The following is a 13,196-nucleotide window of genomic DNA, read 5'->3' on the forward strand; positions in this document are numbered from 1 at the left end:
TTTGGAGGAGAGGGGAGTAGAATGATAAATAAATATCCGTATAAATAAAACTCCTCTTTACCGAATAAATACTCTCCATAGATTAGAGCCTGACAGGAGAAAATTACATTAAGTTTCAAACGATATTGGTTAGTTGTTCATGTTAAAAACGTCTTCCCTAAACAGATGTTATTCCCTCCCCTTTATCAACAAGCCCCCCACCCCACCGCAACCCCACCCCACCTCACCTGTACTGTCCACTTCCGTCCTGTACTGTCCAAATCTTGCTCACATTTCTGGTTTACTTGTTATTTTGTCAGAATTTATTGGTTGGATACGGGTGATCTATAGTTGTCACTAAAGAGGGACCCTGAGAAAGGGGTCAGATTAGGCGATATTGAATCTTAATTTCAACAGGTGATTTCTCCTTTGAATTACATAATCACACACAGGGTAACAGATTTTATTAGCTGCTCAGCTGAACCCATGTCAATGCATTCTAGAACACCTGAGCCGGAATTATCTCACCTTTTGGGAGTAGAAAGACCCACAGAGGCTTTGAAGTAATGCGGTAGCGAGAACAGGTACTTGTACGGCCAGGTAACCCTGGACTAACCTTCACATTATCCTAATCAGACTGAGGTGGCCGGCTAGGAGATCTACTTCCAAACACTTTTCTACAGTAAATAAAACCCCCAACATCAAAGGAAGCGAACAGGAAATAGGATTTCAGAACGGCTTGGTTCATCCCAAAATCTGGCTGCTACCCCAGTCAAACACCCAGTTAATGTTGAGAATACTTTGATTTTTTTTTCACCTTTATTTGTTAAGAAATGTATACTTTGCGTTAATCATATTGCCAGGAGGTGATTCATAGTAAGTTCTTTTGAAAGTTACCATCACCTGAAAGTTTAATGAATTGAATAATTTACCAATTAAAAGAAACTTTCTCTTGAAACACATCAAAAAACAAATTTTGATTACTTATGAACTAAAATAATGAGTGATTGATGGAAAAATAGATTTAAAGAATGAAGAAAGATAGACTGATTAGGTTTGAGTTTTTAAATTTCTTCCATCAAAATTTGATTTTGAAGAAATTGATAAGGATTGAACAACAGGCAATTCCTATGTAAGTTCTCTATTACATTGATGAGCTTTTATCAGCTGAGTAGATATTTTCCATCCATGATCTGGTTTTCCCCCCACTGGCTCCCCTGAAGATGCTGCACCAGTTATAGGTTTGATAAAAAGGAACAGACAATGCTTCAACAGTCATATGTACAGGAAGTTGGGAGTTGGCAAACATAGCTCACCTCATCATAATCTTCATCAGCACCAACATCTGTAGTCACTGAGGGAGGGGGATTATCTTAGAGGTGAGGGGTAAGGAAGGGGATTATCTAGTGAGGGGTGGGGGCACAGAGGGGGATTATCTAGTGAGGGGAGGGGTAGGGAAGGGGATTATCTAGTGAGGGGTAGGGGCAAGGAAGGGGATTACCTGATCATTTTAGGGGGCAAGGGAGATAATCTTCATCGGCACCAATATCTGAAGCCACTGACAAGTGGAGGGGTAAGGAGGGGAGATTATTGGGTCTGGGAGAGGCCATCAAATATAGAGAATATCCCACAGCTAATTAAATAAATAACAAAATGATGTATAACTTAGAAAGTCATTAAGGGGATAGGTTTAAGGGTAGGATGTCTGACCTTTTTTGTGTCTGAGGGGGTCAGATTGAGGAGTCTTAGGTTCTGGGTGGAAATATTAATAGTGATGTTTAGAGTATGGATAACTAGTAGTAATAGAAGGGTTGACTTAAAGGCTGGATATAAGGGTAGTGAGTATCTATAGTCATTGAGGGATGGGAATTAGAGGGGCTGGCAGTAAGAAAGGGGAGGAGGGAAGGAGAAAGGGAGATAACTGAGAGTTGGATGTAAGGATAAAGGGGTATTTATATAAATAATTAGTTACTGATGAGGGGGATGAACTTCTGGAGAGTGAAGGGAGGGGGGTTATCTCAGTCCTGTATTTATCCACTGAGTGAAGGGGGGAACATCTCTGCATCAACATCTGTAGCATCAGAAGTCAGGAGGGGGTATGTACGAAAGGGGGAACATCTGTAGCCACTGATCGGGGAGGAGGGAGTGTGTACAGAAGATAGAATGTAGAGCAGGCGAAAAAAACAACTGTTATACTGTGGAAACCTGTAAGATCAAGGAGCAGACAGGCAGATTTTTACAAGGAGATGTGTTTTTGTAGATGACTTGGGAGATATATTTGGAGATATAATTTATCGCTGGGAGAGATTTTATATGTGCCGGGTATGATGAAGTGAAGTGTAATTAGAGAAGAATTTGCTGTGATTGACCTGAGACTTGTGTAATCCTGGATATTTATCGTGATTGTTTGGAGGATGTTAAGGAATGGTGGTATTACCCCTATACACCATCGGGTCAATTTGGTTTTCCCTGGTTTTAGGTATGATTGGATGGTTTAAGTACACTCAGACTGAAATGTAGTATTCCAAAGCCACAGAAGCTAGCCAGAATTCCTGTGGCATGTTTAATTAAGTTGATAGAATGAGGGGGGATTCCACAGTATAGCCCACAGGTGTGTGCTTCAGTACCGAGATAAACCCCTCCACATACACGCACATAGATATACCTTGCTCAATGAACAAAAGCGATCCTGTTGAGAAAACTCGAGTGCTTGTGATTAAAGGGAAATGGAATGATCTGATAACTGATTGTCCCTGCGGTAGACATTCGAGTTGGATTTATTTTTGGCGAAGTTGTGTAAAATGAATATTGGATTGTGAAAAGTTTTTCAAACGTTTCCACACTTTTGATGGGAATGTTGATGAGGAATAGCCTCGCTAAGTCTACTTATCAAACAAACGTCGGAGCCGGGAGCGGATACATCTCGTACTTGTGCAACGACTCCGGTGTTCAGCTGTATCAGACGAGAGATGCATTCCTTTAGCAACTACACTTCTGTTTCTGATCTATTTGTTTTAGAATATGGTTGAAAAATATTTTTGGAAATACATCTTTAGGAATTTAATGACTGCTAGTTCTGTTTGGAAGGATAGGATGTGTGTATTGGAACACATTTACCTGCCAGAAGCTTCGGAACTCAAATAGAACTGGTGTGTTTGGAACATATTCAAACCGCATCCCGCTACTTCTTTTCTTTGAAATCCAGAAACTCAAACAATGTGGAATTATATAAGATTGAATAGAAGTGGAAATTAGGTTTAAGGAAGAAAGTTGATAATTCAATGGAGGAAAAAAATTTCTGATTATATTCACCTTTTTTCAACAGGTGAAAGTTGTCTTTAAGGATTAAATTTCAAGTAATTTACTTGAATCAGATTTAGATCGATATTTTCAGTTCATTGAAAAATTGGAATTCAAGGTGACCATTTGCAATCGTATAAAAGCTTTTGGTTGTAAATTGGTAATCTAAAGATACCTACACACATTTGATATAAGTAAAAGATACCTACACACATTTGATATAAGTAGGATGGGCCACCGTTGTCAGTTGGGATGTAAAAAGTGAGACTTGAGTTGAACATCACAGGGTACAGAGGATACACAGGACAGTAATTGGAATATTGACATTTACGAACAAATTTACCAGCCGATTGTCCCTGCAAATGAGGGCCACTCATGACGATTTTGTGAAATTTAAAAGAAAATTATTTGTGAAATTGACATTTGGAAATGGAAATTAAAAAAGGGCACCCTGGGATATTGTATACACAGCTGGGCCGATGATAGAATTGTGGTTTTGACACTAGTAAAAATTGAGGACACACTAGCCTCGTAGCTCAGTGTAATCCTATGTATATTGCTAGATTTCATATTATTTTTTTTTTACCCTACTGCAACAATGGATTTTTCCATGGACAAAATCTATGGAGATAAAGTTAGCTCTGTGATGAGGAGTTCTCAATGGAAATTTCAGTTTCCAAGAAATGTGTGTAAACATTTGACGTTTTGAGATAAAATCCAAGTTATGAAAAGAGGATCTTTATAAAAACTGAAGGACTGCTTTTATTCAATATTACATGGAGATTGTTTCCTGCATTTCATTCAGAGTTATAAAATATTTGTGGTTTGTTTAATGGAGAAAAACAAGACTTTCAGTGGGCCTAGAAGGGCTATAAAATCAATGAAAGGGTTCTTTTCTGGGAGTAAGAATTACGCAGGGTTTGAGTTTGTGTGTCCGAGTGGGTCCAAAGGACCCGGTGACAGTACTGATATGTGTTGGTTTGCGGCCGAAGGTGCCCTTTCTGACCTCACAAAGGTTTCCTCCCTTTCTCAAGTATCATCACTCTGTACTCTGCCGAAGGGGAACTTGAAAAAGAAGAAGAAATCCCTGATACCAGGTATGTTGGATGGGATATCATATAATGGTACTAGATAAGTTTCTCTCAACATCCTCAAGTTTCCTGCTAAGTATCTTCAAACATTCCAAATTTTTCATCTCTGTAAGGTGTGTAAATTGAATTAACATTAAAAGCATTCTGTTGTTATCTACACTGGCTATTTGTCACTAGAATATCAGTCGGGGGGGGGGGGGAGAATTACCATGTAACTAATTCAAACTAGGAGTGGGGGGGGATTACCATGTAACTAATTCAAACAGGGCGAGATAATCTAATATTAGAATTCAGCTTATTGTATAATATGTATAATTTGGTCTTTGAAGGATGTTGGTTATGAAAATTATATTGTAAAAACATGTGAAAAATTAGGAATAGCAAAATTTATTGCAAAAAATATTACTACTCTCATTAAAATGTTCATTATGTTCAAGTTGTACAAAGATTACTTTCTGAGCATTATAAGTGTAAAAGCATTGAATTTAAATCATCTTATGATTGAAAATGATTATGAGGATGAGGAGGTCTTCCGAGTATTATCAAAATGAAACAGTAATATTATTATGTAGCACAAATTGTTATAACTACAAAAAAAGGAGGAACATTTTCATTGAAATTCAGGAAGAACTACTGGTTTGTTTTAGTTTAAAAAGTTGATGAGTATTCCAATTTTAACAGGGAGAGAAAATTTTAGTTTTGGAGTCAGTATTTCTAAAAGTGTATATTTGGGCCTGAACAGGATATAAGGCCTACATCCTGTATCCACCATATGGTGGTATACTGTGCAGGTGTACTGTCAGCCACTAATTAGGCCAGGCATACTCCTGGCCCCACACTCCCCCTTACAATCCATACAACTAAGGAACAAATTCAAATTTCTCTAAAAATACTTTACAAATTCCCAGAACAACCAAACCCGAAAAACTTCCAGATCAACAGTTTTATGTGAAAATTGTAAAAAGGTTTTGTGCTCCATTCTTGAATTTAATTGATAATGTTTCAAAATTTATCTTGGAATTTTCTTACTGAGAAATCCATTATAGTGCTTGTACTGTCAAGGTTTGGTGATAATAAATTGTAATAAGTAGCCATTTTATGCTTTCACCAAGTGTTAAAAAAAATCAGTATCTGTTATTAGTAAACAAATTTGGTTACCAAGGGTAATAGATTGTAAGATATATTAAAAAAAGTCTTTGTAATTTTAACAGTATTTCATGCATTTAATCTTTTTTATCAAAAAAAATAAATGAAAAAAGATCAATGTTTTACCCTGCAACTGGGCCAGGATTGTTATTCATTCTATGAACACATGTGGGGCTAAGTCAACTCCCTAATAGAATGTGTTTCTTTGAGAGAGGTTGAAGGTCACATCAGAGGTTGAAGGTCATATCACTTACAGTATCAATATGAATTGTGTCAGATCTATCTGAATGAAAAAGATAAAACCAACACTGTATAGAGGAATGTCACTGAAGTCTGGCGGCCAACTTTTACTGTGTCATTGACATAATGATTCTGGGATAAGGCAGGCATGGCTGCCAGCCTTTTTGATGTAGGAGGCATATAAACTGTTTCTTTTCCCCCCAAATCTCCAGTTCTCAATACACCATGAAAGGGGTCAACAACTTTATGGTACCTTCATGTACTAATGTGTAGTAGATGTGAGTAAACTATGACAATGAAGAATGTTGTAACAACATCTACATGTATATATGTAAGCTTACTGGCTACTTGTATTGTCAATTTCGACAATAGATATTCTTTCTTTGATTTTGAAGATCAAAGTGTGTTTTGACTTGCTTATTCTAATTAACACACAACAACAGCTGTAGTTGTATGGATGACCTGTTGAATGCTATCCAAAGCAATTAATCAGTAAGTACCTTAAAAAAGCACAACATGTGTTTGAATTCTGCTGAATTGAAAGTATTGAAAAGTGCAATTTTAGGGGTATTTTAGTATGTTTTCAACTCTAATTCAAAAAAAAAGAAATCCAAACAATTTCATTTACCTTAACTTTTACAGTTTTAGTGAACCAATCAACTACAAGTAACACACCGCATACATGGGAGGCTGTCCTTAAACAATCCTCGTTATTAATAAGATGTGTACATAAATTTAATCGGCCAAACAACCAACATAGAGCACCAGTACATATATACCGTATTCTACCCAATAAGCGCTCTTCCCCTTTTTAAGGGCCTCATTTCATTTGCCCGACCCGGCACAAGACCAAAACTATTAAAACTGTATAGGTTTGCAATAATTTCATCTTATTAAGCCCTTTTCCATTTTTTTTAAAGCTTATTGGGTCGAATACGGTACATTATAAACAATAGGAGTGCAGCACTTGTCAGGGAGAGTATATAGACCTCTACAGAGTTGTGAGGACATTTACCACACGATGTCCTCCAACATTAACAACAGTTATGCTAATGTGTTGTGTCAAGTAGTAGTGAATGATATCAAGATGGTTACTGATGTTTTTAGGACCACATCCCACACACTGTATACTACCATCCCCGTCTATCCCCCTCCCTACAGAGGTAGTAACTCTCAATCCACCATTGAAAGAAATCATTTATTATGATATCTCAGTGACATTTGAACCTGAAGACCACTTCTTTTACTGATAAAGTGAGAGATATTAGCGGGTTATCTACAGAAAGAGTACATCGGAATGATTATTACAGACCACCTAAGTATTAATCTGAACTGGACAAGAACGTTCAATTGACTCAAGATTTTACCATACAAAAAAAATTATTTTCAAAAATTGATAATTGTTTGAAGATTGCATTTAAAAGATGAATACATGATAAATGATAAAAATAACAGATTAAAAGATAGTGTGTGCTGTATCAACCAATAAAAAACTATCTGAAAAAAATGTTATTTAACATATTTGCAATGAGGTGAGCCATGTAAAACAAACAAATTTTTCTAAGATTGAATGGAAGTTTACAGCTTCATTGCTTTGTGAGACAATCAAATTTTTTAAATAGATACAGTTCGATGGGAATAACAGGAAGATGCCTATTTCCTCACAACAAATCACGTGCAATTTTCAAGGTTGAAGTTCTAAATAAAGCAAATTTAGGACTTCCAACAGCAAATGTCAGAATTTGTTATAGCTCTCGGACAGTAATCGGGGAAAACATTAGAAAAAGCAATGTGTAGTCCCGGTGACCGTTTATACACACTTATGTGTATTTTTAGCTGAAAAATGTAAACAGGAAGCAGAGGGTGAACTAGAAATAGCGGAGAGTTGAAGGAAAAGTTGAGGTTAGTGGAGATTCTCACTACTGGGATACATCTAGGAGTATATTTAGTAGCTTCCAAAACAAATCAGGAGGGCAAAAAGTAATCAGTTAAAGAAATATTCTTTCCAAGATTTGTGAAATATTTTTTTCCCCGTTTGAATGATGTAATTCTGGTTTACTAGATTGGCCAAGGCATGCAAGCTATTGTTGAGAATGTTTTAATGTTAGTAGTAAAGCTAGCACACCAGACATCAGTAACATATGGAGTACACATACATAGGGTATACACAGAATCCTGGCTTTACACAGAGGCTGCAAATTAACACACCTCTCTTCCACCTGTTGTTTCCATAACAACAGCATCAAGGTAATTCACTACCTGTGTAGAAGGGCAGAAATGGTGTGTTTTTATTTAGCATGCAAGATCGATTGGCGTTTTAATATCACAGAAATTGACTTGAGTTACACGGACAGCTTGCTGTGTTATGACCTACAGTAGAATATTGATGGAGCTGCGGTGTATTGAGAATGTCATTTGTATACCAGTATAGATAAAGTCTTTATTGGGAGGAAATGTGTGAATTGCGAAGCTTCTGTTGTTGGCGGAATTCTCTATGGATGATGGTCCATTGCTACATCAGGGGACAATCATACTTCTCAATGCATTTATTCCGAATTCGGGATTGGTCATCGATTTCCGTCGTCCAAATACATAATTGATGACGTTAATGAGGTAGAATAAAACAATACTGACTGTGTGGATCGTAAATGTGTACAATTAATCTGGCCTGGAAGTGTTCACTCATTATATAATGGAGCATGTCTGATCCATGGAGGAGGACACTGTGGAAATCTCCTGTTGCCAAGGTATTTATGGGAGGTGGAATGAAGGAACTCCGAGGGTCTGGTGATGGAGAATAATGAGTAGATCAGCAGGCCATGGGGATAAGTAAACTATGGTGTTTGGACAGATGGGTCGGTGAAAAAGGGTTAGGGTGTTTCAGTAGAGGGGTCAGTCAGACAAAAAGGGGGGTTAGGGTGTTTAAGTAGAGGGGTCAGTCAGACAAAAAGGGGGTTAGGGTGTTTCAGTAGAGGGGTCAGTCAGACAAAAAATGAGTTAGGGTGTTTCAGTAGAGGGGTCAGTCAGAAAAAAGGGGGTTAGGGTGTTTCAGTAGAGGGGTCAGTCAGACAAAAAGGGGGTTAGGGTGTTTCAGTAGAGGGGTCAGTCAGACAAAAAGGGGGTTAGGGTGTTTCAGTAGAGGGGTCAGTCAGACAAAAAGGGAGTTGGGTGTTTCAGTAGAGGGGTCTGAAAGGGGGTTAGGGTGTTTCAGTAGAGGGGTCAGTCAGACAAAAAGGGGGTTAGGGTGTTTCAGTAGAGGGGTCAGTCAGACAAAAAGGGGGTTAGGGTGTTTCAGTAGAGGGGTCAGTCAGACAAAAAGGGGTTAGGGTGTTTCAGTAGAGGGGCCAGTCAGACAAAAAGGGAGTTATGGTTAGGAAATTATGTGTTTTAGTAGAGGGGTCAGAGAATAAGGGAGCACTAGGGTGTTTGAGCAGAGAGTTTAGAAAATAATGATGTTGGTATGTTTGAGGAAAGAGGTTGGAAAAATAAGACTAGACTAATGGTTAGCAAGTGAGGGTTTGAAGTTTTACCATGTTGAGGAGTTAAGGATGAGTGTTGATTTGTAAAGGGAAAGTGATTATATATATATATGAACAGAGATATAGGAAAGGTAACAGATGGAGCAAAGGTTTCTAGGTAAAGAGATTATAGACAGCTGATGGGAGAGTTTTGGTGGGGAGAAAGATTTAGTTGGGTTGTTGGTCACTGGGCCTATCTGTAGTGATGACATTTCTGTAAAATCACACTTTGCAATCTTCATTTTTAATTGAGATTTATGTGAAATTAGAACTGGTAGCCTAACCTTGTTACTGGTCAATACAGTACAAAGAACTAGCAGGCACATCTCTGTTAGATTCAGCAGTTCTCAGTTTTAAACAGTTTTAATCTTTATTTGTTTCTGGCTGATGTATATAATGGTATTTCTCAAACTGCGAGGTGAAATATGTATATTTTAGGTTTTGTGGATTTTTGTTCAATTTCATTGTCTGCTTTAACTGGATCCGAGTGAAAAGATGTGTATCACTGTAGGCCACAGTTATTTCAGTAGATGGCACTTGACAATAAGGTGCTGTAAGGCCAAATACAAAATCCAAATCAAATTTAAACTGCCAGAGACGTGGGGAAAAGTGGAATGAAAATTGAAATCTCCTAATAGAATTTAGAAGTGTGTTTTCTGTATAGGGAGCAATACACAGTGGTGCCGTAGTTATAACATGTCTGAAATGTAACATGGTGTTTGACATGTACGTCTGTAACTGAAATTAAATCTTATTACAAGAATTCTACTGGGATTCGCTGGTTCATATAAAGTGTAGTGAAGTTGTGTTTAAGTCCGGGGTTTATTTTCGTTGGAGACTGTGTCAGTCTGAAAGCCTTGTCGATTATTTGTTTAGAGAATTTCTATGTGTAGATTTGAGATTAAGAAACGCTATCTGGGGATTAATTTAGCGTAGTATTGTTACCTTAGTCTACATCTGTAACGTCCTCAGGTAAGGCCCGGACAGTGGCCGGCCAGTTTTGGCGGAAAGAAATGTATCAAGATCTGTGTTCCATTTGACTGTAAATCAGACGTAAATAAATTCCATTTCAATGTGAGTGTTGGTGTACACATAGACGTGGGGAAAGATTTAAAATACCTGACATCCGTCCTCAGAATTGGGTTTGTAAATAGACTGGAGATTAGGTTTAAGTGTAGAAATATTTGTCATGTTTATTTAGGCCCAGAATTACGTTAGAACTACAAAAGGATAGTTTACCGATGACGGACAGACAGACTGACCATATACTAACCATACAGCTGATGGACAGATATACTGACCGTTCAGGTGATGGACAGATAGATTGACCGTTCAGGTGATGGACAGATAGACTGACCGTGCAGGTGATGGACAGATAGACTGACCGTACAGGTGATGGACAGATAGACTGACCATACAGATGATGGACAGATAGACTGACTGTACAGGTGATGGACAGATAGACTGACTGTACAGGGGATGGACAGATATACTGACCGTACAGATGATGGACAGATAGACTGGCCGTACAGGTGATGGACAGATATACTGACCGTACAGATGATGGACAGATAGACTGGCCGTACAGGTGATGGACAGATAGACTGACCGTACAGGTGATGAACAGATAGACTGACCGTACAGGTGATGGACAGATAGACTGACCGTACAGATGATGGACAGATAGACTGACCGTACAGGTGATGGACAGATAGACTGACCGTACAGGTGATGGACAGATAGACTGACTGTACAGGGGATGGACAGATATACTGACCGTACAGATGATGGACAGATAGACTGACCGTACAGATGATGGACAGATAGACTGACCGTACAGGTGATGGACAGATAGACTGACCATACAGATGATGGACAGATAGACTGACCGACCATACAGGTTATGGACAGATAGACTGGCTGGACAGGTGATGGACAGACAGACTGACTGTTCAGGTTATGGACAGATAGACTGACACTACAGATAATGGACAGACAGACTAGGGCTGGGTATTGAAACAGCCACACTGAAACGATACATAATACATATTGAAGATACAATGGAAATATTTTTCATGTGGAACCGATATGTCATGGTACAAACTGATACTGTGAAAACTGAAGACATATTTGAACAAAATAGTTGTTTGACCTCATGCCAACTGAAAGCCATCATGTGCTCTGCTAGGTTGTATTCGTGATTATACGCAAACACATTTACGGTACATCTAAGTGACCCAGAAGCTTGACCACTCCTATCAATAGAATATGCCACAGAAATCCTTTGCGTGGATGGTAAATTAAATCAGCATTAACAGATATTTTCTGTCAAAAGGAATGAAAAATGGTGTTTTTGAATATTTGAACGACACAGCAATACAACAGCATGTTGCCATAACGGGAACCGATATGTCACGGTACAAACCGGTATATTGGTTATAGCGATCCAGCCCTAAGACACACTGATCGTACAGGTGATGGACTGACACTTTCAGTAATACTATAATAAAGAGCACTGTGACCATGAGATCCGCTCCTGACATGTATAGTGATACCCATTGCTGTATATGTCCTCTCACAAATCATTCAAAACATCTTTTGGACCTTGTGGATGATTTTAAACTAAAATAATGAAAAGTTTGCATGAAGAAAAACAAGTGAAGAGAACCATCACAAGTATTAAAATACATACAATTCTGTGTAATTTTTTTTATCTTTAACAATAAGATAAAATTGTAATATTTTATTAGGGAATTATAATTTAGCAATGGGTTTTTAATTTGTTTTTTAAAAATGTGAAAAGGACGAAAAATATAAAACAAGTAAAAATACTGCAAAATGATCATTTTCACATTGTCTGGTTAAATTTAGAAAAATGATAAATACCGTATTTTCCCTAATGAGGGCGCCGGGCGCGGGTAAATGGCCTAGGGGGGCGCCGTTATTTGAGACCATTTTTAGATGTTTTTTTCTGAAACAGACTATAGTCATCTTGCTTTTAGTTTCGTATTTTTCTGAAACTTACTATAGCCAAATTACGTTTTGAAGTCAAGTAAGTATTGAAATTACATAATTATGAATAAATGTTTGCACCAGAAGTATTAAACATTGGTTAAATATGTATGTTTCACGGAATTTTGGCATTTTATGCTAGCCTGTTTGTTTACCATGCGTACACAAAATGGCGGACGGTGCTTTCGATCGCTACTTTCGTTTTGTGGCAGATGGGAAATACCGACAAGAGCACACAATTAAATGCTTAAAAATGATAACATGCCTGTTATTTAGTAACCTTTATCATAGACATACAGTAAGTATTCATAAAACCTGTATAGACATCGCTAAAATGTTGTTGCCAGTTAGTCTTCATCCATACACGTGTGTGGGGCATTCAAGTGACACGTTTTGTTTTTGAACATGGAATTCTCGCTGTTTCTATGTGTAAACACTTGGCAAAGATGTCCTAAGTTACCCAGTGCAATACATTTATAGCTGATCGGATATCTGTTAAGCATCAGATTGATATGAAACAGTATTTTATTAGCGTCTGCAAAGACAAATCGTCACAATCTGGCACAAAAATTGTATGAAATTAGCTGATTTTTTTCAGTAAAAAAACATGGGGGCGCCCTTATTAGAGGAGGCGCTCTTAATAGGGAAAATACGGTATTCAGGTGCCATCATATAATGTTATCTTTTTTACTCACCATTAAGCATCTGAAGTGTTAAAGATGCTCCACTGCTGACAAATGGTATTTTTTCACATTCAAAAACAGGAGCAGACGATTTAGTATTTTTCTTCAGTTACAAAAGTTACTTACCTTACACCATTACCGCCATTGAAAGTTTGAGCTTCTAATTTTACTTATTAAAATATGAAAAATAATCAATTGCATCCAGAAAAAAATCTGTAGCACTAAAT

General features: G+C 37.7%; 1 protein-coding gene across 6 annotated transcripts in view; it reads left to right on the forward strand.

Moving 5' to 3' along the window:
* Positions 1-13,196, forward strand: part of LOC138307723 (proto-oncogene tyrosine-protein kinase Yrk-like) — a 104,105-nt gene that overhangs the window by 79,271 nt on the left and 11,638 nt on the right. Inside the window, exon 1 of one of the 6 annotated variants that reach the window (XM_069248572.1) lies at positions 2,230-4,376. The exons of the other annotated variants lie outside the window; for them this stretch is intronic. Within the exon in view, the coding sequence (XP_069104673.1) occupies positions 4,112-4,376 (265 nt within the window). The 5' untranslated portion in view covers positions 2,230-4,111. Of the gene's footprint in view, positions 1-2,229; positions 4,377-13,196 lie in introns of those variants that run through there. 6 annotated transcript variants of the gene reach the window in all.

Source organism: Argopecten irradians, chromosome 14 (assembly GCF_041381155.1).
Source record: "Argopecten irradians isolate NY chromosome 14, Ai_NY, whole genome shotgun sequence".
Classification (NCBI taxonomy): domain Eukaryota; kingdom Metazoa; phylum Mollusca; class Bivalvia; order Pectinida; family Pectinidae; genus Argopecten; species Argopecten irradians.